General features: G+C 48.2%; 1 protein-coding gene across 4 annotated transcripts in view; it reads right to left on the bottom strand.

The window, feature by feature from the left end:
• Positions 1-26,290, bottom strand: part of LOC124010531 (janus kinase and microtubule-interacting protein 1-like) — a 59,384-nt gene that overhangs the window by 20,782 nt on the left and 12,312 nt on the right. For all 4 annotated transcript variants that reach the window (XM_046323051.1, XM_046323049.1, XM_046323052.1 and 1 more), the window contains exons 2-6: positions 15,991-16,279; positions 15,285-15,617; positions 14,756-14,917; positions 5,831-6,040; positions 3,182-3,298 (exon numbers count right to left, since the gene is read on the bottom strand). In XM_046323051.1, coding sequence (XP_046179007.1) covers positions 3,182-3,298; positions 5,831-6,040; positions 14,756-14,917; positions 15,285-15,617; positions 15,991-16,128 — 960 coding nt within the window. In that variant the 5' untranslated portion in view covers positions 16,129-16,279. The remainder of the gene's footprint in view (positions 1-3,181; positions 3,299-5,830; positions 6,041-14,755; positions 14,918-15,284; positions 15,618-15,990; positions 16,280-26,290) is intronic.

Genomic DNA, 26,290 nt, shown 5'->3' with positions numbered 1-26,290 from the left:
AAGGCGAGAGCGATGGAAGGAGAGAGCGATGGAAGGCGAGAGCGATGGAAGGCGAGAGCGATGGAAGGAGCGAGAGCGATGGAAGGCGAGAGCGATGGAAGGCGAGAGCGAAAGAGATGGAAGGAGAGAGCGAAAGAGATGGAAGGAGAGAGCGAAAGAGATGGAAGGAGAGAGCGATGGAAGAAGAGAGCGATGGAAGGCGAGAGCGAAAGAGATGGAAGGAGAGAGCGAAAGAGATGGAAGGCGAGAGAGATGGAAGGAGAGAGCGAAAGAGATGGAAGGAGAGAGCGAAAGAGATGGAAGGAGAGAGCGAAAGAGATGGAAGGAGAGAGCGAAAGAGATGGAAGGAGAGAGCGAAAGAGATGGAAGGAGAGAGCGAAAGAGATGGAAGGAGAGAGCGAAAGAGATGGAAGGAGAGAGCGAAAGAGATGGAAGGAGAGAGCGAAAGAGATGGAAGGAGAGAGCGAAAGAGATGGAAGGAGAGAGCGATGTAAGGCGAGAGAGATGGAAGGCGAGAGCGATGGAAGGCGAGAGCGATGGAAGGCGAGAGCGATGGAAGGAGCGAGAGCGATGGAAGAAGAGAGCGATGGAAGGAGAGAGCGATGGAAGGCGAGAGCGATGGAAGGCGAGAGCGATGGAAGGAGAGAGAGATGGAAGGAGAGAGAGATGGAAGGAGAGAGCGAAAGAGATGGAAGGCGAGAGCGATGGAAGGCGAGAGCGATGGAAGGCGAGAGCGATGGAAGGCGAGAGAGATGGAAGGAGAGAGATGGAAGGAAAGAGCGATGGAAGGAGAGAGCGAGAGCGATGGAAGGCGAGAGCGATGGAAGGAGAGAGAGATGGAAGGAGAGAGAGATGGAAGGAGAGAGAGATGGAAGGAGAGAGCGAAAGAGATGGAAGGAGAGAGCGAAAGAGATGGAAGGCGAGAGCGATGGAAGGCGAGAGCGATGGAAGGCGAGAGAGATGGAAGGCGAGAGAGATGGAAGGAGAGAGATGGAAGGAAAGAGCGATGGAAGAAGAGGGAGAGAGTGATGGAAGGAGAGAGCGATGGAAGGCGAGAGAGATGGAAGAAGAGAGCGAGAGAGATGGAAGGCGAGAGCGATGGAAGAAGAGAGCGAGAGAGATGGAAGGCGAGAGCGATGGAAGAAGAGAGCGAGAGAGATGGAAGGCGAGAGCGATGGAAGAAGAGAGCGAGAGAGATGGAAGGCGAGAGCGATGGAAGAAGAGAGCGAGAGAGATGGAAGGCGAGAGCGATGGAAGAAGAGAGCGAGAGAGATGGAAGGCGAGAGCGATGGAAGAAGAGAGCGAGAGAGATGGAAGGCGAGAGCGATGGAAGAAGAGAGCGAGAGAGATGGAAGGCGAGAGCGATGGAAGAAGAGAGCGAGAGAGATGGAAGGCGAGAGCGATGGAAGAAGAGAGCGAGAGAGATGGAAGGCGAGAGCGATGGAAGAAGAGAGCGAGAGCGATGGAAGAAGAGAGCGAGAGCGATGGAAGGCGAGAGAGATGGAAGGCGAGAGAGATGGAAGGCGAGAGCGATGGAAGGCGAGAGCGATGGAAGGCGAGAGCGATGGAAGGCGAGAGCGATGGAAGGCGAGAGCGATGGAAGGCGAGAGCGATGGAAGGCGAGAGCGATGGAAGGCGAGAGCGATGGAAGGCGAGAGCGATGGAAGGCGAGAGCGATGGAAGGAGAGAGCGATGGAAGGAGAGAGCGATGGAAGGAGAGAGCGATGGAAGGAGAGAGCGATGGAAGGAGAGAGCGATGGAAGGAGAGAGCGATGGAAGGAGAGAGCGATGGAAGGAGAGAGCGATGGAAGGAGAGAGCGATGGAAGCGATGGAATGGAGGAGAGAGCGATGGAAGGAGAGAGCGATGGAAGGAGAGAGCGATGGAAGGAGAGAGCGATGGAAGGAGAGAGCGAGAGAGATGGAAGGCGAGAGCGATGGAAGGAGAGAGCGCGATGGAAGGAGAGAGCGCGATGGAAGGAGAGAGCGCGATGGAAGGAGAGAGCGCGATGGAAGGAGAGAGCGCGATGGAAGGAGAGAGCGCGATGGAAGGAGAGAGAGCGATGGAAGGAGAGAGAGCGATGGAAGGAGAGAGAGCGATGGAAGGAGAGAGAGCGATGGAAGGAGAGAGAGCGATGGAAGGAGAGAGAGCGATGGAAGGAGAGAGAGCGATGGAAGGAGAGAGAGCGATGGAAGGAGAGAGAGCGATGGAAGGAGAGAGAGCGATGGAAGGAGAGAGAGCGATGGAAGGAGAGAGAGCGATGGAAGGAGAGAGAGCGATGGAAGGAGAGAGAGCGATGGAAGGAGAGAGCGATGGAAGGAGAGAGAGATGGAAGGAGAGAGCGATGGAAGGAGAGAGAGCGATGGAAGGAGAGAGAGCGATGGAAGGAGAGAGAGCGATGGAAGGAGAGAGAGCGATGGAAGGAGAGAGAGCGATGGAAGGAGAGAGAGCGATGGAAGGAGAGAGAGCGATGGAAGGAGAGAGAGCGATGGAAGGAGAGAGAGCGATGGAAGGAGAGAGAGCGATGGAAGGCGAGAGAGCGATGGAAGGCGAGAGAGCGATGGAAGGCGAGAGAGCGATGGAAGGCGAGAGAGCGATGGAAGGCGAGAGAGCGATGGAAGGCGAGAGAGCGATGGAAGGAGAGAGAGCGATGGAAGGCGAGAGAGCGATGGAAGGCGAGAGAGCGATGGAAGGAGATGGAAGGCGAGAGAGCGATGGAAGGCGAGAGAGCGATGGAAGGCGAGAGAGCGATGGAAGGCGAGAGAGCGATGGAAGGCGAGAGAGCGATGGAAGGAGAGAGCGATGGAAGGAGAGAGCGATGGAAGGAGAGAGCGATGGAAGGAGAGAGCGATGGAAGGAGAGAGCGATGGAAGGAGAGAGCGATGGAAGGAGAGAGCGATGGAAGGAGAGAGCGATGGAAGGAGAGAGCGATGGAAGGAGAGAGCGATGGAAGGAGAGAGCGATGGAAGGAGAGAGCGATGGAAGGAGAGAGCGATGGAAGGAGAGAGCGATGGAAGGAGAGAGCGATGGAAGGAGAGAGCGATGGAAGGAGAGAGCGATGGAAGGAGAGAGTTATTTTCACATACCTGTATATTTCCACAACATCCCTTAAATGTTCCCATAATGTCCCTACAATGTTCTGTTATCCACCAAGTTATTTTCTGCAGGTGTGTGTTACTCACCAGTTCATTCCTCTCATCTGCCAGCAGGGTGTTTCTGTCCTCCAGCTTCCTGGTAACAGAGTGGAGCTCAGCTATCTTCAGCTGGGACCTCCTCGCATCCCGAATATCTTCCACATCCTAAGAGAGTGAGAGAGAGAGCGAGGGGGGTAGAGAGAGCAAGGGGGGTAGAGAGAGCGAGGGGGAGGAGATATATATAGAGAGAGAGAGCAAGAGAGAACGAGGGGGTAGAGAGAGCGAGGGGGTAGAGAGAGCGAGAGAGAGAGGGAGATATATATATATATGAGAGAGAGCGAGAGAGAGAGCGAGAGAGGACGAGGGGGGGTAGAGAGAACGAGGGGGATAGAGAGAGCGAGAGAGAGAGCGAGAGAGAGGGGAGATATATATATATATATGAGAGAGAGCGAGAGAGAGGGGAGATATATATATATATGAGAGAGAGCGAGAGAACGAGGGGGATATATATATATATAGAGCGAGAGAGAGAGAGCGAGAGAGAGAGGAGATATATATATAGAGCGAGAGAGAGAGCGAGAGAGAGAGCGAGAGAGAGAGGGTTATATATATATATATAGAGAGAGAGAGCAAGAGGGATATATATATATATGAGAGAGCGAGAGAGAACGAGGGTAGGTAGAGAGAGCGAGGGTAGGTAGAGAGAGCGAGAGAGAGAGTGGGGAGATGTATATATATATAGAGAGAGAGCAAGAGAGAGCGAGGGTAGGTAGAGAGAGCGAGGGTAGGTAGAGAGAGCGAGAGAGAGAGGGGGGAGATAAATATATATAGAGTGAGAGAGAGAGAGAGAGAGAGCGCAAGACGGATATATATATATAGAGCGAAAGAGAGAGCAAGAGGGATATATATATATATATAGAGCGAAAGAGAGAGCAAGGGGGATATATATATATAGAGAGAGAGCGAGAGAGCAAGAGAGAGCGAGGGTAGGTAGAGAGAGCGAGGGTGGGTAGAGAGAGCGAGGGTAGGTAGAGAGAGCGAGGGTAGGTAGAGAGAGCGAGGGTGGGTAGAGAGAGCGAGGGTAGGTAGAGAGAGCGAGGGTAGGTAGAGAGAGCAAGGGTAGGTAGAGAGAGCAAGGGTGGGTAGAGAGAGCAAGGGTAGGTAGAGAGAGCGAGGGTAGGTAGAGAGAGCGAGGGTGGGTAGAGAGAGCAAGGGTAGGTAGAGAGAGCAAGGGTAGGTAGAGAGAGCGAGGGTAGGTAGAGAGAGCGAGGGTAGGTAGAGAGAGCGAGGGTAGGTAGAGAGAGCAAGGGTAGGTAGAGAGAGCAAGGGTGGGTAGAGAGAGCAAGGGTGGGTAGAGAGAGCGAGGGTAGGTAGAGAGAGCGAGGGTAGGTAGAGAGAGCGAGGGTAGGTAGAGAGAGCAAGGGTAGGTAGAGAGAGCAAGGGTAGGTAGAGAGAGCGAGGGTAGGTAGAGAGAGCGAGGGTAGGTAGAGAGAGCAAAGGTAGGTAGAGAGAGCAAGGGTAGGTAGAGAGAGCGAGGGTAGGTAGAGAGAGCGAGGGTAGGTAGAGAGAGCGAGGGTAGGTAGAGAGAGCGAGAGGGATATATATATATATAGAGCGAGAGAGCAAAAGAGAGAGCGAGGGTAGGTAGAGAGAGCGAGGAGATATATATATATATATAGAGCGAGAGAGAGAGCAAGAGAGAGCGATATAGAGATATATATATATATATATATATATATATATATATATATATAGAGTGGGGGAGCGAGAGAGAGAGAAATGGAGGAGATAATCAGGCATAAAGACAGTGTGTGAATAAGTTGACCACCAGGTGTTTTGGAAAACGCCACGCCAGTCAAATATGTGTGTGTACAAGTGTACCTTTAAAAATAATGTTTTATTTGACCTTTATCTAACCAGGTAAAACCCATTGAGGTTAAAAAAACTATTTTGCAAGGGAGACCTGGCAAAGAAGGCTAAACTGGGAAATAGCAGCGTGTCCATAAAACATTACAGAAAAATACAGAACACACAAAAGACAAAGTGTCACAAGTTAAAGATACAATTGAAGATAAGAAACAACTTCAGTTGTCACAAACAGTGTTCAATCAGAGTCAATCAGAGTCTTAGCAGGCAAAGACACCAACTCCCCTCACTTTAATATCTTCTGAAACATGTAATCAAGATGAAGGGGCATTATGGGAAGAAAAAAAAATACTCATCTCAGTTCTAGCAGACAATAACATCAGCGACTGTGAACGAAGACTATATTGAGTTACTGATCTCTGTGTGTGTGTGTGTGTGTGTGTGTGTGTGTGTGTGTGTGTGTGTGTGTGTGTGTGTGTGTGTGTGTGTGTGTGTGTGTGTGTGTGTGTGTGTGTGTGTGTGTGTGTGTGTACGTGTGTGTACGTGTGTGTACGTGTGTGTGTACGTGTGTGTGTGCGTGTGTGTGTACGTGTGTGTGTACGTGTGTGTGTACGTGTGTGTGTACGTGTGTGTGTACGTGTGTGTGTACGTGTGTGTACGTGTGTGTGTGCGTGTGTGTGTGCGTGTGTGTACGTGTGTGTACGTGTGTGTACGTGTGTGTACGTGTGTGTACGTGTGTGTACGTGTGTGTACGTGTGTGTACGTGTGTGTGTGCTTGTGTTTGTGAGTAATTGCATGCGTGCGTGTGTATTTTCATGGGGCTGCCCTCACCTGGTTGTTGAGGTAGTCAGAGGTGTCCCCCAGGGCAGGGACCACCTCTCTCTTGGGGCTGCTGTGATGCCTCTCTGCCTCCCTGACATGACCCAGCTGCTCATCCAGAGCCTCCTTCTGCAGCTGGAGCTTCTGGGCATAACCAGCCTGCACCCCCAGCTCCCTCTCCAACGCTGACACCACACGGTCCTTCCCCTTCAGCTCATCCATCTAGTGAGAGGACAGATGGGAGAGAGACAAATATAGTGAGGAGAGATGAGAGGGTGGAGAGAAAGAGAGAGAGAGACAAATATAGTGAGGAGAGATGGGAGGATCGAGAGAAAGAGAGAGAGAGACAAATATAGTGAGGAGAGATGGGAGGATCGAGAGAAAGAGAGAGAGAGACAAATATAGTGAGGAGAGATGGGAGGATGGAGAGAAGGAGCGAGAGAGAGAGAGAAATATAGTGAGGAGAGATGGGAGGGTGCATAGGAGAGAGAGAGTGACAAATATAGTGAGGAGATGGGAGGGTGGACAGAAGGAGAGAGAGAGAGACAAATATAGTGAGGAGAGATGGGAGAGTGGAGAGAAGGAGAGAAATATAGTAAGGAGAGATGGGAGGGTGGAGAGAAGGAGAGAGAGAGACAAATATAGTGAGGAGAGATGAGTGTGGAGAGAAGGAGAGAGAGAGACAAATATAGTGAGGAGAGATGGGAGGGTGGAGAGAAGGAGAGAGAGAGAGACAAATATAGTGAGGAGAGATGGGAGGGTGGAGAGGAGAGAGAGAGACAAATATAGTGAGGAGAGATGGGAGGGTGGAGAGAAGGAGAGAGAGACAAATATAGTGAGGAGAGATGGGAGGGTGGAGAGAAGGAGAGAGGGAGACAAATATAGTGAGGAGAGATGGGAGGATGGAGAGAAGGAGCGAGAGAGAGAGAGAAATATAGTGAGGAGAGATGGGAGGGTGCATAGGAGAGAGAGAGTGACAAATATAGTGAGGAGATGGGAGGGTGGACAGAAGGAGAGAGAGAGAGACAAATATAGTGAGGAGAGATGGGAGAGTGGAGAGAAGGAGAGAAATATAGTAAGGAGAGATGGGAGGGTGGAGAGAAGGAGAGAGAGAGACAAATATAGTGAGGAGAGATGAGTGTGGAGAGAAGGAGAGAGAGAGACAAATATAGTGAGGAGAGATGGGAGGGTGGAGAGAAGGAGAGAGAGAGAGACAAATATAGTGAGGAGAGATGGGAGGGTGGAGAGAGGAGAGAGAGAGACAAATATAGTGAGGAGAGATGGGAGGGTGGAGAGAAGGAGAGAGAGACAAATATAGTGAGGAGAGATGGGAGGGTGGAGAGAAGGAGAGAGGGAGACAAATATAGTGAGGAGAGATGGGAGGATGGAGAGAAGGAGAGAGGGAGACAAATATAGTGAGGAGAGATGGGAGGGTGGAGAGAAGGAGAGAGAGAGACAAATATAGTGAGGAGAGATGGGAGGATGAAGAGAAGGAGAGACAAATATAGTGAGGAGAGATGGGAGGATGAAGAGAAGGAGAGAGAGAGAGAGAGACAAATATAGTGAGGAGAGATGGGAGGATGGAGAGAAGGAGAGAGAGAGAGACAAATATAGTGAGGAGAGATGGGAGGATGGAGAGAAGGAGAGAGAGAGAGACAAATATAGCGAGGAGAGATGGGAGGGTGGATAGAAGGAGAGAGAGAGACAAATATAGTGAGGAGAGATGGGAGGATGAAGAGAAGGAGAGACAAATATAGTGAGGAGAGATGGGAGGATGGAGAGAAGGAGAGAGAGAGACAAATATAGTGAGGAGAGATGGGAGGATGGAGAGAAGGAGAGAGACAAATATAGTGAGGAGAGATGGGAGGATGGAGAGAAAGAGACAAATATAGTGAGGAGAGATGGGAGGGTGGAGAGAAGGAGAGCGAGAGAGACAAATATAGTGAGGAGAGATGGGAGGATGGAGAGAAGGAGAGAGAGAGACAAATATAGTGAGGAGAGATGGGAGGATGGAGAGAAGGAGAGAGAGAGAGACAAATATAGTGAGGAGAGATGGGAGGATGGAGAGAAGGAGAGAGAGAGAGACAAATATAGCGAGGAGAGATGGGAGGGTGGATAGAAGGAGAGAGAGAGACAAATATAGCGAGGAGAGATGGGGGGATGGAGAGAAGGAGAGAGAGACAAATATAGTGAGGAGAGATGGGAGGGTGGAGAGAAGGAGAGAGAGAGAGACAAATATAGTGAGGAGAGATGGGAGGGTGGAGAGAAGGAGAGAGAGAGAGACAAATATAGTGAGGAGAGATGGGAGGGTGGAGAGAAGGAGAGAGAGAGACAAATATAGTGAGGAGAGATGGGAGGATGAAGAGAAGGAGAGACAAATATAGTGAGGAGAGATGGGAGGATGGAGAGAAGGAGAGAGAGAGACAAATATAGTGAGGAGAGATGGGAGGATGGAGAGAAGGAGAGAGACAAATATAGTGAGGAGAGATGGGAGGATGGAGAGAAGGAGAGAGAGAGACAAATATAGTGAGGAGAGATGGGAGGGTGGAGAGAAGGAGAGCGAGAGAGACAAATATAGTGAGGAGAGATGGGAGGATGGAGAGAGAGAGACAAATATAGTGAGGAGAGATGGGAGGATGGAGAGAAGGAGAGAGAGAGAGACAAATATAGTGAGGAGAGATGGGAGGATGGAGAGAAGGAGAGAGAGAGAGACAAATATAGCAAGGAGAGATGAGAGGGTGGATAGAAGGAGAGAGAGAGACAAATATAGCGAGGAGAGATGGGGGATGGAGAGAAGGAGAGAGAGAGAGACAAATATAGCGAGGAGAGATGGGAGGATGGAGAGAAGGAGAGAGAGAGACAAATATAGTGAGGAGAGATGGGAGGATGGAGAGACAAATATAGTGAGGAGAGATGGGAGGGTGGAGAGAAGGAGAGAGAGAGACAAATATAGTGAGGAGAGATGGGAGGATGGAGAGAAGGAGAGAGAGAGAGAAATATAGTGAGGAGAGATGGGAGGATGGAGAGAAGGAGAGAGAGAGACAAATATAGTGAGGAGAGATGGGAAGATGGAGAGAAGGAGAGAGAGAGAGACAAATGTAGTGAGGAGAGATGGGAGGGTGGAGAGAAGGAGAGAGAGAGACAAATATAGCGAGGAGAGATGGGAGGATGGAGAGAAGGAGAGAGAGAGACAAATATAGTGAGGAGAGATGGGAGGGTGGAGAGGAGAGAGAGACAAATATAGCGAGGAGAGATGGAGAGAAGGAGAGAGAGAGATACAAATATAGTGAGGAGAGATGGGAGGGTGGAGAGGAGAGAGAGAGACAAATATAGCGAGGAGAGAGATGGAGAGAAGGAGAGAGAGAGACAAATATAGTGAGGAGAGATGGGAGGATGGAGAGAGAGACAAATATAGTGAGGAGAGATGGGAGGATGGAGAGAGAGACAAATATAGTGAGGAGAGATGGGAGGATGGAGAGAGAGACAAATATAGTGAGGAGAGATGGAAGGATGGAGAGAAGGAGAGAGAGAGACAAATATAGTGAGGATGGGAGGATGGAGAGAAGGAGAGAGACAAATATAGTGAGGAGAGATGGGAGGATGGGGAGAGAGACAAATATAGTGAGGAGAGATGGGAGGATGGAGAGAAGGAGCGAGACAGTGTGACAGTGAGAGTGAGACAGAGAGAAAAGGTAACATCTTCACTCTGGAACTCTTTAGCCTCATCTCCAGCTGTTCTCCCTCATTCTCCAACCCATTACTCTCCTCCTTCCAAACCAGCTCATTATTCTCCAACCCATTGCTCTCCTCCTTCCAAACCAGCCCATTATTCTCCAACCCATTGCTCTCCTCCTTCCAAACCAGCTCATTATTCTCCAACCCATTGCTCTCCTCCTTCCAAACCAGCTCATTATTCTCCAACCCATTGCTCTCCTCCTTCCAAACCAGCTCATTATTCTCCAACCCATTGCTCTCCTCCTTCCAAACCAGCTCATTATTCTCCAACCCATTGCTCTCCTCCTTCCAAACCAGCTCATTATTCTTCCAAACCAGCTCATTATTCTCCAACCCATTGCTCTCCTCCTTCCAAACCAGCTCATTATTCTCCAACCCATTGCTCTCCTCCTTCCAAACCAGCTCATTATTCTCCAACCCATTGCTCTCCTCCTTCCAAACCAGCTCATTATTCTCCAACCCATCGCTCTCCTCCTTCCAAACCAGCTCATTATTCTCCAACCCATCGCTCTCCTCCTTCCAAACCAGCTCATTATTCTCCAACCCATCGCTCTCCTCCTTCCAAACCAGCTCATTATTCTCCAACCCATCGCTCTCCTCCTTCCAAACCAGCTCATTATTTATTCTCCAACCCATCGCTCTCCTCCTTCCAAACCAGCTCATTATTCTCCAACCCATCGCTCTCCTCCTTCCAAACCAGCTCATTATTCTCCAACCCATCGCTCTCCTCCTTCCAAACCAGCTCATTATTCTCCAACCCATCGCTCTCCTCCTTCCAAACCAGCTCATTATTCTCCAACCCATTGCTCTCCTCCTTCCAAACCAGCTCATTATTCTCCAACCCATTGCTCTCCTCCTTCCAAACCAGCTCATTATTCTCCAACCCATTGCTCTCCTCCTCCCAAACCAGCTCATTATTCTCCAACCCATTGCTCTCCTCCTCCCAAACCAGCTCATTATTCTCCAACCCATTGCTCTCCTCCTTCCAAACCAGCTCATTATTCTCCAACCCATTGCTCTCCTCCTTCCAAACCAGCTCATTATTCTCCAACCCATTGCTCTCCTCCTTCCAAACCAGCTCATTATTCTCCAACCCATCGCTCTCCTCCTTCCAAACCAGCTCATTATTCTCCAACCCATCGCTCTCCTCCTTCCAAACCAGCTCATTATTCTCCAACCCATCGCTCTCCTCCTTCCAAACCAGCTCATTATTCTCCAACCCATCGCTCTCCTCCTTCCAAACCAGCTCATTATTCTCCAACCCATCGCTCTCCTCCTTCCAAACCAGCTCATTATTCTCCAACCCATCGCTCTCCTCCTTCCAAACCAGCTCATTATTCTCCAACCCATCGCTCTCCTCCTTCCAAACCAGCTCATTATTCTCCAACCCCTTCCTTCCAAACCAGCTCATTATTCTCCAACCCATTGCTCTCCTCCTTCCAAACCAGCTCATTATTCTCCAACCCATTGCTCTCCTCCTTCCAAACCAGCTCATTATTCTCCAACCCATTGCTCTCCTCCTTCCAAACCAGCTCATTATTCTCCAACCCATTGCTCTCCTCCTTCCAAACCAGCTCATTATTCTCCAACCCATTGCTCTCCTCCTTCCAAACCAGCTCATTATTCTCCAACCCATTGCTCTCCTCCTTCCAAACCAGCTCATTATTCTCCAACCCATTGCTCTCCTCCTTCCAAACCAGCTCATTATTCTCCAACCCATTGCTCTCCTCCTTCCAAACCAGCTCATTATTCTCCAACCCATTGCTCTCCTCCTTCCAAACCAGCTCATTATTCTCCAACCCATTGCTCTCCTCCTTCCAAACCAGCTCATTATTCTCCAACCCATTGCTCTCCTCCTTCCAAACCAGCTCATTATTCTCCAACCCATTGCTCTCCTCCTTCCAAACCAGCTCATTATTCTCCAACCCATTGCTCTCCTCCTTCCAAACCAGCTCATTATTCTCCAACCCATTGCTCTCCTCCTTCCAAACCAGCTCATTATTCTCCAACCCATTGCTCTCCTCCTCCCAAACCAGCTCATTATTCTCCAACCCATTGCTCTCCTCCTTCCAAACCAGCTCATTATTCTCCAACCCATTGCTCTCCTCCTTCCAAACCAGCTCATTATTCTCCAACCCATTGCTCTCCTCCTTCCAAACCAGCTCATTATTCTCCAACCCATTGCTCTCCTCCTTCCAAACCAGCTCATTATTCTCCAACCCATTGCTCTCCTCCTTCCAAACCAGCTCATTATTCTCCAACCCATTGCTCTCCTCCTTCCAAACCAGCTCATTATTCTCCAACCCATTGCTCTCCTCCTTCCAAACCAGCTCATTATTCTCCAACCCATTGCTCTCCTCCTTCCAAACCAGCTCATTATTCTCCAACCCATTGCTCTCCTCCTTCCAAACCAGCTCATTATTCTCCAACCCATTGCTCTCCTCCTTCCAAACCAGCTCATTATTCTCCAACCCATTGCTCTCCTCCTTCCAAACCAGCTCATTATTCTCCAACCCATTGCTCTCCTCCTTCCAAACCAGCTCATTATTCTCCAACCCATTGCTCTCCTCCTTCCAAACCAGCTCATTATTCTCCAACCCATGCTCTCCTCCTTCCAAACCAGCTCATTATTCTCCAACCCATTCGCTCTCCTCCTTCCAAACCAGCTCATTATTCTCCAACCCATTGCTCTCCTCCTTCCAAACCAGCTCATTATTCTCCAACCCATTGCTCTCCTCCTTCCAAACCAGCTCATTATTCTCCAACCCATTGCTCTCCTCCTTCCAAACCAGCTCATTATTCTCCAACCCATTGCTCTCCTCCTTCCAAACCAGCTCATTATTCTCCAACCCATTGCTCTCCTCCTTCCAAACCAGCTCATTATTCTCCAACCCATTGCTCTCCTCCTTCCAAACCAGCTCATTATTCTCCAACCCATTGCTCTCCTCCTTCCAAACCAGCTCATTATTCTCCAACCCATTGCTCTCCTCCATTATTCTCCAACCCATTGCTCTCCTTCCAAACCAGCTCATTATTCTCCAACCCATTGCTCTCCTCCTTCCAAACCAGCTCATTATTCTCCAACCCATTGCTCTCCTCCTTCCAAACCAGCTCATTATTCTCCAACCCATTGCTCTCCTCCTTCCAAACCAGCTCATTATTCTCCAACCCATTGCTCTCCTCCTTCCAAACCAGCTCATTATTCTCCAACCCATTGCTCTCCTCCTCCCAAACCAGCTCATTATTCTCCAACCCATTGCTCTCCTCCTCCCAAACCAGCTCATTATTCTCCAACCCATTGCTCTCCTCCTCCCAAACCAGCTCATTATTCTCCAACCCATTGCTCTCCTCCTCCCAAACCAGCTCATTATTCTCCAACCCATTGCTCTCCTCCTTCCAAACCAGCTCATTATTCTCCAACCCATTGCTCTCCTCCTTCCAAACCAGCTCATTATTCTCCAACCCATTGCTCTCCTCCTTCCAAACCAGCTCATTATTCTCCAACCCATTGCTCTCCTCCTTCCAAACCAGCTCATTATTCTCCAACCCATTGCTCTCCTCCTTCCAAACCAGCTCATTATTCTCCAACCCATCGCTCTCCTCCTTCCAAACCAGCTCATTATTCTCCAACCCATCGCTCTCCTCCTTCCAAACCAGCTCATTATTCTCCAACCCATCGCTCTCCTCCTTCCAAACCAGCTCATTATTCTCCAACCCATTGCTCTCCTCCTTCCAAACCAGCTCATTATTCTCCAACCCATTGCTCTCCTCCTTCCAAACCAGCTCATTATTCTCCAACCCATTGCTCTCCTCCTTCCAAACCAGCTCATTATTCTCCAACCCATTGCTCTCCTCCTTCCAAACCAGCTCATTATTCTCCAACCCATTGCTCTCCTCCTTCCAAACCAGCTCATTATTCTCCAACCCATTGCTCTCCTCCTTCCAAACCAGCTCATTATTCTCCAACCCATTGCTCTCCTCCTTCCAAACCAGCTCATTATTCTCCAACCCATTGCTCTCCTCCTTCCAAACCAGCTCATTATTCTCCAACCCATCGCTCTCCTCCTTCCAAACCAGCTCATTATTCTCCAACCCATCGCTCTCCTCCTTCCAAACCAGCTCATTATTCTCCAACCCATCGCTCTCCTCCTTCCAAACCAGCTCATTATTCTCCAACCCATCGCTCTCCTCCTTCCAAACCAGCTCATTATTCTCCAACCCATTGCTCTCCTCCTTCCAAACCAGCTCATTATTCTCCAACCCATTGCTCTCCTCCTTCCAAACCAGCTCATTATTCTCCAACCCATTGCTCTCCTCCTTCCAAACCAGCTCATTATTCTCCAACCCATTGCTCTCCTCCTTCCAAACCAGCTCATTATTCTCCAACCCATTGCTCTCCTCCTTCCAAACCAGCTCATTATTCTCCAACCCATTGCTCTCCTCCTTCCAAACCAGCTCATTATTCTCCAACCCATTGCTCTCCTCCTTCCAAACCAGCTCATTATTCTCCAACCCATTGCTCTCCTCCTCCCAAACCAGCTCATTATTCTCCAACTACAGACTAAGGCTCCAACAAATTATACGACACCAACATTGTTGAGAGACATTCGTCCATGAATCTTAGTTCACACTCCCCCCGTCCTTCTCTCAGCCTGTCCTCATCCCACTCCCTTACCTCATCCCTCTCTCTTCCTTTACCTCTTCCCATCCCCCTTTCGGTTTCCTTGTGAAATAATATAGCCGTGGCTGTAAGCTTTTACAGCTGCAGAGATCTCTTTATGGCCCTGTTCTTCCACTGTTCTTCTGTGCTGTAGTTAATCAGTCCCTCTGTTATCTGGGTCTCTGTTAAATACAACTGGAGATCAACATAGTGCAATTCAAGCTCTCCGGCAGATTACTACAATAAGTTAAAGATCAACTTCAGTAGAAGTGCATACGCGGAACAGAATGAGAGAACGAGATCTATTGTTAGAGAGTGGTTCCCATTTCAGTTAGCTGTGGTTAACGATTTATATGGTTTATGGTCCTAATTTGGTTTGAAGTTTGGTTCACTTGCAGGTCACTCACCAGACCAGACACTCCAGTCTCACACATGGACTTTGTGTGATGTGGGTTAGGATCGATCAGGAGTTAGGATTTGTGGCCGGGGTTACAGTTTGCAGACAGGCACGTGGTGTGTGATCACGTTACGGTTGAACTCACCACCCGGCGGATGTCTCTCTCGCAGTCTCTCTTGATGCGATTGATCTCATCCTGGTGCTGCTGGTAGGCTGCTCGGAGGTCGGCTGCTTTGGCCTTGTCCGCCTGCAGCGTGTTAGACAGAGCCTCCTCAACCTGCTTCCGTGCTGTCTCCTGCTTCAGGACCTGGGGGGAACACACACACACACAGCTAGCATGTGTAGCGTTACACTTTCCATCTAGTATACACTTCAAGTATACGCCCCCTGAAGCAATTAAGATGATTGGGGACATAGTAATGTCACATTGATTTGATTTTTAGAAACAAAGAAGATGCTCTGAACAACAACTTTCAAGACCAGACTAAACACAGGCTTGAAGCTTCTTATTCTGGAAACAAGGCCTGTGAGGGGAGTCTAGCTGGTAGTAGAAGGAATTAACAGTAGCATGACCCGCACCAGGCTAGGATTCTGATTGGCCATGGGAGAAAAAAAAAAAACTGCAAATACCACAATGCAGCTTGGATTCAAATTGAGCCCCCAGACCAGCCTACCTCCTGCTGTAGTCTGAGTCTCTCCCCATCGAAGGCCCTCCTGGCCTCCTCCCGGGCCTCCCCTAGCAGGGCACTCTTCAGCTTGTCCGCAGCCCCGTCCCTCAGTGCGTGGACCAGCCCCTGCAGCCGGTGCACTTCCCCGTCGCGGATCTTAATGGTACGCGCCAGCTCCAACTCGTGTTGACGTGCCAACACCTCGCGGGCAGCGGCCAGCTCACGGAGCTTCTCCTCGTGCAGTTTGGCGCGGAGGTCGGTGAGGACCACCGTGTGTTTGTGTTGTTCTAGCTCCCTGGCTTGCCTCTGCTCCTGGAGACGCTCTCTCAGCTTAGAGACCTACCCAGGGGAGGAGAGGGGAGCGTGGGACAGAGGAGAGGGGAGGGAGAGACAGGAGGGTGAGACAGAGGAGAGGGGAGGGAGAGACAGGAGGGTGAGACAGAGGAGAGGGGAAGGAGAGGAGGGTGGGACAGAGGAGAGGGGAGGGAGGAGGGTGGGAGAGGAGAGGGGAAGGAGAGGAGGATAGAGGATGAGCGAGACAAACGGGAGGAAGAGGAGGAGAGAAAGTGTGACGTTTGTAAGGGAATAGGAAAAAGAGAGAATGATTCTTAATACTATCATTAACAGTAGATCACAAAAGACCAACAGATAATGATATCATTATCAACATCATCAATTGCATCCTTATCATCATCAGAGGGGAGGGGCCTACCTTGCCCTTCTCCTGCTGCATTTCTATCTGGAGGTCCATCAGCTTGTTCCGAAACTCCTCATTGGCTGTCTGTGCAAAGTCACCCACGACCTCAGTCCTCTCCTTTCCGCGCATCTTCTTGGGATGCGGGGCTGACATTGTGCTCCGTCCACCCAATTAGACGGTACGGCTCAGAGTGGATGAAAGTGGAGGAGAGGAGACTCAGGCGTTGCTCTTCCTCCCCACACAGCCTTCCATATGTACCTTCATCATCCTCATCTACATCATTGGTTGGGGATCCCCGTCTGTCCTGCAGACAGGCAAAAAGAGAGCGGGGGAGCGAGCGAGAGAGAGAGCATCATAATTATTATCATCATCATCATTCACAGAAATTACTACATTTATTCCAAATTTGAACTTATTAAACCCAAAAGAAAAAGAAAAAATACTCATGGGCGAAGGAGCAATGTATTTACATTTACATTTAAGTCATTTAGCAGACGCTCTTATCCAGAGCGACATACAAATTGGTGCATTCACCTTATGACATCCAGTGGAACAGTCACTTTACAATAGTATTTAAATATGTATTTTCCTGCCTTAGCTTGAGGGACACTGAATAATAACATCTGCATAGTAAACAGTAACTTATTTATTATTACTATTATTGTTATTAAAATTATTATTGTTGTTTATCATTCCAAATAGTAGTGGTAGTAGTAGTAGTAGTGGTAATGATGACAGTGTAGTGATTGTGGTGGTAGTAGTAGTGGTAATGATGACAGTGTAGTGATTGTGGTGGTGGTAGTAGTAGTGGTAATGATGACAGTGTAGTGATTGTGGTGGTAGTAGTAGTAGTGGTAATGATGACAGTTTAGTGATTGTGGTGGTAGTAGTAGTAGTGGTAATGATGACAGTTTAGTGATTGTGGTGGTAGTAGTAGTAGTGGTAATGATGACAGTTTAGTGATTGTGGTGGTAGTAGTAGTAGTGGTAATGATGACAGTTTAGTGATTGTGGTGGTAGTAGTAGTGGTAATGATGACAGTTTAGTGATTGTGGTGGTAGTAGTAGTGGTAATGATGACAATCTACTATTGACTGTTATCATTTTATTGTTATTATTTTTGTATTTAATTTTGTATTATTTACTGCCATTTTATATTATTATTCGGTATTGTTTATCATTTCATTGCAATGTATATTGTATACATTGTTGCTTTAGCAATATTGACAATGTTTTTCATACCAATAAAGCAGCTTGAATTTGAGGGAGAGAGAGAGAGGACCAACACGTGAGTAACAGCACTGAGTATGTTTACATGCACACTAATGTAATTCAATATTAAATTGATTATGGCAGTAGGCAGAGTGCAGCAATAGTCATGTAAACACTTTATTCTGCCTATCTTAAATCAGCGTGAGGTCAAAATTGAAGTAAGCACACACCAATTAAAACACCTGGTTTTCTAAACAATATTTTATCATTGTTAGGACATGTAACCAGGCTGAATCAGAGTTCCAGCTGTGTATTTGATCTGCACATGTGGCAACACCAGTAGTACAATCTTCCCTCTTCAGTGAAGTAAGTTCAGAAAAACTGAAAGTGGACATTTTAGAAATTGTTTTCGCATACAAACTTCACGTCTGAACACAGAATCAAATAGGTTTCCCCAAAATAACATGGTCGCTGTGGTAGAGTGTTTATTCTGATTGGTGATTTCAATCCCATCGGGAAGCCCGATTTCAGATGTGTCCCTGGAAACAGGATTATTAGGAAAATGATTCTTCTTGCAAAGCATGTAAACGTTTTAAACTATTATATTAATCTGACAATCCACAGTCATCATATTATTGTGTGCAAACACGTTTGTTTGTCGTTTCTCTGTAATAGTACTATAGCCACCTAGCAATTTTATTGTCACGCCCTGACCTGAGATATCGGTTTTCTTTATAATTTGGTTCTAGTTTTTGCATTGTCTAGGGGTTTTGGTATTGTCTAGGGGTTTTGGTATTGTCTAGGGGTTTTGGTATTGTCTAGGGGTTTTGGTATTGTCTAGGGGTTTTGGTATTGTCTAGGGGTTTTGGTATTGTCTAGGGGTTTTGGTATTGTCTAGGGTTTTTGTATGTATTGGGTTTTGTAGGTCTAAGTATTTGTATGTTTATGGTGGCCTGATATGGTTCCCAATCAGAGGCAGCTGTTTATCATTGTCTCTGATTGGGGATCATTTAAGTAGCCATTTCCCTTTGGTGTTTGTGGGTTCTTGTCTATGTGTAGTTGCCTGTCAGCACTCATTTATATAGCTTTGTACGTGTCATTTAGTTATTTTGGTTAGTTTGTTCAGTGTTCATTCTTAATATAATAAAGAATGTACACATACCCCGCTGCGCCTTGGTCCGATTCATATAACAAACGTGATATTTATAAAGTTGTCTTTAGCTAGCCCAGATAGGTTCCCGATGTCCCAACCTCATAATTAGCTACCAAGAAGCAATTTCTAATCAAGTTAGAGTAGCTAGCTTGTTCTAACTATCTTAGCAGGCATTCCTGCTGGCAAGGTTGGTAGACTTTAGAAAAGCAAGCAATTAGTAAATGTACTGAATTAGACACACATTCCCGTTCATATTTAACCCAGATTTTAGCACATTTAGTTTCTTAAAAAAATAACCACCAGTCAGGACGATACAGACAGCACAAGATACATGCTTATATTGGCAGAAAAATATATAATTTTTATATATTACATAGAATAAAGCATAATGATGATGGCTCTAGATTACAGGAAAAAGCTGTTTAGGTGTTTGAAAAATGTGAAATTCTCCAACTTCAGGAAAGGGATCCTAGCGTTGCATTGGACCATCCCCCAGCCACCCTCACATACATTGTGCCCCCCACACACACTCACAAAACACAAACACACATCCACTTCAAATCAAATGTTATTGGTCACATACACATGGTTAGCAGATGTTATTGTGAGTGTAGCGAAATGCTTGTGCTGCTAGATCTAACAGTGTAGCAGTATCTAACAGGTAATATCTAACAATTCCACAACAAAACCTAATACGCACAATCTAGTAAAGGAATGGGATAGGAATATATAAGTATAAAATATATGGATGAGTATTGGTATTGACAGAGCGGCTAAGATGCAATAGATAGTATAGTATACAGTATACACTACATACTCTATGAGATAAGTAATGGGAGATATGTAAACATTCTTAAAGTGGCATTATTAAAGTGACTTGTCTTCCATTTATTAAAGTAGTTAATGATGTCAAGTCTGTCGGCAGGCAGCCGCCTCTCTGTGCTAGTGATGGCTGTTTAACAAACACACACAGAGAGCACGCTGGAAAATTGCGGCCATTCATCATAATCCAATTCCTCTCCCTGGGATCCGCTAGAGACTCCATTGTGCATGAAAATCTGTTTGGCCAGGACAGTCTGGATGTGGGGCTACCAGCCAAGAGAACCCTCTACCACTACCGGCCAAGAGAACCCTCTACCGGCCAAGAGAACCCTCTACCGGCCAAGAGAACCCTCTACCGGCCAAGAGAACCCTCTACCGGCCAAGAGAACCCTCTACCGGCCAAGAGAACCCTCTACCGGCCAAAAGAACCCTCTACCGGCCAAGAGAACCCGCTACCGGCCAAGAGAACCCTCTACCGGCCAAGAGAACCCTCTACCGCTACCGGCCAAGAGAACCCTCTACCGCTACCGGCCAAGAGAACCCTCTACCGCTACCGGCCAAGAGAACCCTCTACCGCTACCGGCCAAGAGAACCCTCTACCGCTACCGGCCAAGAGAACCCTCACCAAGAGCTACCAGCCAAGAGAACCCTCACCGCTACCAGCCAAGAGAACCCTCAGCCGCTACCAGCCAAGAGAACCCTCTACCGCTACAGCCAAGAGAAACCCTCTACCCTACAGCCAAGAGAACCCTCAGCCAAGAGAAACCCTACCGGCCAAGAGAACCTGACAGTCAAGAGAAACCCTACAGCCAAGAGAACCCCTACAGCCAAGAGAACCCCTACAGCCAAGAGAACCCCTACAGCCAAGAGAACCCCTACAGCCAAGAGAACCCCTACAGCCAAGAGAACCCCTGCAGCCAAGAGAACCCCTACAGCCAAGAGAACCCCTACAGCCAAGAGAACCCCTACAGCCAAGAGAACCCCTGCAGCCAAGAGAACCCCTGCAGCCAAGAGAACCCTACAGCCAAGAGAACCCCTACAGCCAAGAGAACCCCTACAGCCAAGAGAACCCCTACAGCCAAGAGAACCCCTACAGCCAAGAGAACCCCTACAGCCAAGAGAAACCCTACAACCAAGAGAAACCCTACAGCAAGAGAACCCTACAGCCAAGAGAAACCTCTACTAGTACAGCAAAGAGAAACCCTACAGCCAAGAGAACCCTCCACTACTACAGCCAAGAGAACCCTACAGCCAAGAGAAAGCCCTTTAGGCAGGAGAGCACTACAGCCAAGAGAACCCTACAGCCAGGAGAACCTTCTACTAACTACTTCAGCCAAGAGAGCCCTACAGCCAAGAGAAGCCCTACAGCCAAGAGAGAGCCCTACAGCCAAGAGAAAGCCCTACAGCCAAGAGAAAGCCCTACAGCCAAGAGAAAGCCCTATAGGCAGGAGAGCCCTACAGCCAAGAGAGCCCTACAGCCAAGAGAGCCCTACAGCCAAGAGAGCCCTACAGCCAAGAGAGCCCTACAGCCAAGAGAGCCCTACAGCCAAGAGAGCCCTACAGCCAAGAGAGCCCTACAGCCAAGAGAGCCCTACAGCCAAGAGAGCCCTACAGCCAAGAGAAAGCCCTATAGGCAGGAGAGCCCTACAGCCAAGTGAGCCCTACAGCCCTACAGGAAAGAGAGAGCCCTACAGCAAAGAGAGAGCCCTACAGCAAAGAGAAAGCCCTACAGCAAAGGGAGAGCCCTACAGCAAAGAGAGAGCCCTACAGCACAGAGAGAGGCCTACAGCAAAGAGAGAGCCCTACAGCAAAGAGAGAGGCCTACAGCAAAGAGAGAGGCCTACAGCCAAAGAGAGAGGCCTACAGAGCCCCAGCAAGAAGAGAGGCCTACAGCCAAAGAGAGAGGCCTACAGCCAAAGAGAGAGGCCTACAGCCAAGAGAGAGGCCTACAGCCAAAGAGAGAGGCCTACAGCCAAAGAGAGAGGCCTACAGCAAAGAGAGAGGCCTACAGCCAAGAAGCCCTACAGCCAAGAGAGCCCTACAGCCAAGAGAGAGAGCCTACAGCCAAAGAGAGAGGCCTACAGCCAAAGAGAGAGGCCTACAGCCAGGAGAACCCTACAGCCAGGAGAACCCTACAGCCAAGAGAGCCCTACAGCCAAGAGAAAGCCCTATAGGCAGGAGAGCCCTACAGCCAAGTGAGCCCTACAGCCCTACAGGAAAGAGAGAGCCCTACAGCAAAGAGAGAGCCCTACAGCAAAGAGAGAGCCCTATAGCAAAGAGAGAGCCCTATAGCAAAGAGAAAGCCCTATAGGCAGGAGAGGCCTACAGCCAAAGAGAGAGGCCTACAGCCAAAGAGAGAGGCCTACAGCCAAAGAGAGAGGCCTACAGCCAAAGAGAGAGGCCTACAGCCAAAGAGAGAGGCCTACAGCCAAAGAGAGAGGCCTACAGCCAAAGAGAGAGGCCTACAGCCAAGAGAGCCCTACAGCCAAGGCCTACAGCCAAGCCAAGAGAGCCCTACAGCCCTAAGCCAAGAGCCCTACAGCCAAGAGAGGCCTACAGCCAAAGAGAGAGGCCTACAGCCAAAGAGAGAGGCCTACAGCCAAAGAGAGAGGCCTACAGCCAAAGAGAGAGGCCTACAGCCAAAGAGAGAGGCCTACAGCCAGGAGAACCCTACAGCCAGGAGAACCCTACAGCCAGGAGAACCCTACAGCCAGGAGAACCCTACAGCCAGGAGAACCCTACAGCCAGGAGAACCCTACAGCCAGGAGAACCCTACAGCCAGGTGAACCCTACAGCCAGGTGAACCCTACAGCCAGGAGAACCCTACAGCCAGGAGAACCCTCTATTATTGGACTGTCTGGGACAACCACAAATTAAATCAGTCTCTCCTCTGCCCGAAGCCCTCTTCTGCTATCAGAGGGAGTAACGTTCACCTCAGACCCCTGCTAGCCTGTCCCTTGTCCTTATCTCAAACCTCCCACCCGGTCCTCCCCTGATCCCGCCCCACTCTACTCCTCTCTCCTGGCCCCACTCTACTCCTCTCTCCTGGCCCCACTCTACTCCTCTCTCCTGGCCCCACTCTACTCCTCTCTCCTGGCCCCACTCTACTCCTCTCTCCTGGCCCCACTCTACTCCTCTCTCCTGGCCCCACTCTACTCCTCTCTCCTGGCCCCACTCTACTCCTCTCTCCTGGCCCCACTCTACTCCTCTCTCCTGGCCCCACTCTACTCCTCTCTCCTGGCCCCACTCTTTACATTGTTTGTCATTTAGCAGACACTCTTATCCAGAGCGACTTACAGTAGTGAGTTCATATATTTGATCAAACCCACAACCCTAGTGTTGTGAGCCACACAGAACCGACTGTGTCGTTCGAATGAGGTTCTTGTGGGGAGTCATGTTGTCTAAGTGTTGGACTGCAGACAGGAGAGGCTTTATTATACAGTATGACAGAATATAGCAACAGTACCCTCCTGTCCTGGAATGTCCACGTAGAGAATGGACTGAAGTGTCTCTTTCTAGATTCATAATGCTGTGGAAATGTTCCAGTGTAACCCAGTAACCTTTCCTTTCTGCTGAGTATTAAATAAATAATTCAACATTTAGTTGAATGAAGCATTAAGCCCGCAGGCTGCTCCTCCATCCTTTCACACACTACTCACACTACTCACACAGATGGCAGCAATTGTTACCAAGAGTACCCTTGCTCTTAAACTTCACTCATCCCACAGCAAATTATCCTGGGAAGGAGGAAAGAGCCTCCCGGAGGATTTCAGACCTTTCGACACACACACACACACGCATCTGTGTTGCACTCACACTAAACACACACAGATGACATGATTTCTTTATCTAAAGACCATCTCTCAGACGAGGTTGACTGAGAGTCAGAAATGCATTGCTGGGGGGGGTAGGGGAGCTCTCTACCACACACCGATAGACAGAATGAACAGGCACACACTGGGTGAATACAAGGGAGGAAGAGATGGAGAGAGAGGGGGGGCTGGAGAGGGAGGGAGAAGTGGAGATAGAGATTTGAAGATCGAAAGAGGGAGAAAGTTGTCTGTTGTAACAGCTTGCAAAGGCCAGGACACACTGAACCCCCTCCTCTCCCCACTCTGCCCTACATTTCCTACCTCCATCCCTTCCGTTGCTATGATCATGTCACGGAGCAGAGTGGAAAGCAGGGATCTCATTCTCCCATTCACACACAGAGAGAGAAAGAGAGAGGACCACAAATACAAATTCAATATAGACACCATTGCACTAGAACACACAAACTATACATACCTTGGCCTAAACATCAGTGTCACAGAGCAGAGCGGAGAGCAGGGATCCCATTCACACAGACAGACAGACAGACAGACAGACAGACAGACAGACAGACAGACAGACAGACAGACAGGCAGACAGGCAGACAGGCAGACAGGCAGACAGGCAGACAGGCAGACAGGCAGACAGGCAGGCAGGCAGGCAGGCAGGCAGGCAGGCAGACCTGGCACTCAAGAGAAGACAGGCTGTGCACACTACCCACAAAATGAAGTGGACACTGAGCTGCACTTCCTAACCTCCTGCCCAATGTATGACCATATTAGCGACGCATATTTCCCTCAGATTACACAGATCCACAAATAATTTTAAAACAGACCCGATTTTAATCAACTCCCATATCTACTGGGTGAAATACCACAGTGTGCCATCACAGCAGCAAGATGTGTGACCTGTTGCCACAAGAAAAGGTCAACCAGTGAAGAACAAACACCATTGTAAATACAACCCATATTCATGTTTATTTATTTTCCCTTTTGTACTTGAACTATTTGCACATTGTTACAACACTGTATATAGACATAATATGACATATGTAATAGCTTTAATATTTTGAGTGTAATATGTAATATTAACTGTTCATTTTCATTGTTTATTTCACTTTTGTATATTATCTACTTCACTTGCATTGACAATGTTAACATATGTTTCCCATGCCAATAAAGCCCCTTGAATTGAATTGAAATGAATTGAGAGAAAGAAAGAAAGAAACATGCATAGAGACAGTCATACACACAAAGAACAAAACACTTGCATTCAAACTAGCATTATTCACACTAGCATCTATTCACACTAGCATCTATTCACACTAGCATCTATTCACACTAGCATCTATTCACACTAGCATCTATTCACACTAGCATCTACAGTATATCACAAAAGTGAGTACACCCTCACATTTTTGTCTGCTTGTCTTCAGCAAACTGTTTGCTGGCTTTCTTGTGCATCATCTTTAGAAGAGGCTTCCTTCAGGGACGACAGCCATGCAGACCAATTTGATGCAGTGTACGGCGTATGGTCTGAGCACTGACAGGCTGACCCCCCCACCCCTTCAACCTCTGCAGCAATGCTGGCAGCACTCATATGTCTATTTCCCAAAGACAACCTCTGGATATGACGCTGAGCACGTGCACTCAACTTCTTTGGTCGACCATGGCGAGGCCTGTTCTGAGTGGAACCTGTCCAGTTAAACCGCTGTATGGTCTTGGCCACCGTGCTGCAGCTCAGTTTCAGGGTCTTGGCAATCTTCTTATAGCCCAGGCCATCTTTATGTAGAGCATGAGCCATGTTGAGATGCCATGTTGAACTTCCAGTGACCAGTCAGTGTGTGAGAGCGATGACACCAAATATAACACACCTGCTCCCCATTCACACCTGAGACCTTGGAACACTAACGAGTCACATGACACCGGGGAGGGAAAATGGCTAATTGGGCCCAATTTGGACATTTTCACTTAGGGGTGTACTCACTTTTGTTGCCAGCGGTTTAGACATTAATGGCTGTGCGTTGAGTTATTTTGAGGGGACAGCAAATTTACACTGTTATACAAGCTGTACACACACTACTTTACATGGTAGCAAAATGTCATTTCTTCAGTGTTGTCACATGAAAAGATATACTCAAATATTTACTAAACTGTGAGGGGTGCACTCACTTTCGTGATATACTGTATTAACACTAGCATCTATTAACACTAGCATCTATTCAGACTAATATCTATTAAAACTAGCATTGAATTACACTAACACAAATACATTCATTCATCCAAGGGAAGGGGCATCCTATGTTTGTTGAATCAATTGTTCGCACAATCAATACCAGCAGGAAGAGAAGCATGCCTCAGCCGGTAGCTCAATGTGTGTTTATGGGTGTACTTTAATTAGCGGCCAATTGGAGGGTGGATTTGTCGATATGAATTCCAAGCACATTTCCTAATCTATGTTTTGGAATGTGAATGACAAGGCTCAAGCAGTGACTGTCTCTATGTTGACAGCTTTACTCGTCCCCTCGTCTCAACCCCTCCCTCTGGAAGGGACCCTACATGTTCTTTAAAAAAAACACAAGACAGCAGTAGGAAGCATTCAATAGGTTGTCGTCTACTATACTAAATCAAAGGAAAAGGGCAAACAAATTTCAGAATGGAATCCAGCCCAAGTTTTAGACGGAAATTAAACCCAGTAACACATGGGGGAGGTGTTCCCCTCCTTGGTAAACCTAGTAAAACATCAAAGACATCCACCTCACATCCCTGGAGCAGATGTTCCCGTCCTCATCCCCACTGACTACATGTGTGTGTGTGTTTTTTTTTAAGGTCCCGTGAAAAGCAGGAATGTAATATTGGAAGCTGTGTTGTTTTATGAGGGTAAAGGACAAACTAACACTAAATACCACTCATATTAGCAGAACTCTCTCAAACCTTCCCACGAGGGTTAACGTTTACATAGTGTCACGGATTCCCCCGGTACTGCTGCTCATTCCGTTCACCAGCTCCAGAGGTCTACGTCACCCGCCTTCTAGGCGTCACTGAACTGGATGATTACCCGAAACCCAGGACTGTCTTGTCTCATTACGCACATTCTCCCTGATTAGTATGTGTATACATGTGCCCTCTGTTCCCCATTGTCCTTGCTGATTATTGTTCCATGTCCGTTGGTCTTGTGAGTACCTGTGCTCTCGTTACCGTGTTAGTGTGCACTTGTTATTACAGGTCTCTTCCTGTGTATTTATTAGAGGTTTACACCTCGCTCTGTTTGGGTTTACAGCCCTGTGTCATATAAACTCAGAAGAAAAAAAACATCCTCTC

The sequence above is a fragment of the Oncorhynchus gorbuscha genome, linkage group LG23, assembly GCF_021184085.1.
Source record: "Oncorhynchus gorbuscha isolate QuinsamMale2020 ecotype Even-year linkage group LG23, OgorEven_v1.0, whole genome shotgun sequence".
Lineage (NCBI taxonomy): Eukaryota > Metazoa > Chordata > Actinopteri > Salmoniformes > Salmonidae > Oncorhynchus > Oncorhynchus gorbuscha.
The sequence above is the reverse complement of the archived record's forward strand: the minus strand, read 5'-3'. Positions and strand labels throughout refer to the sequence as shown.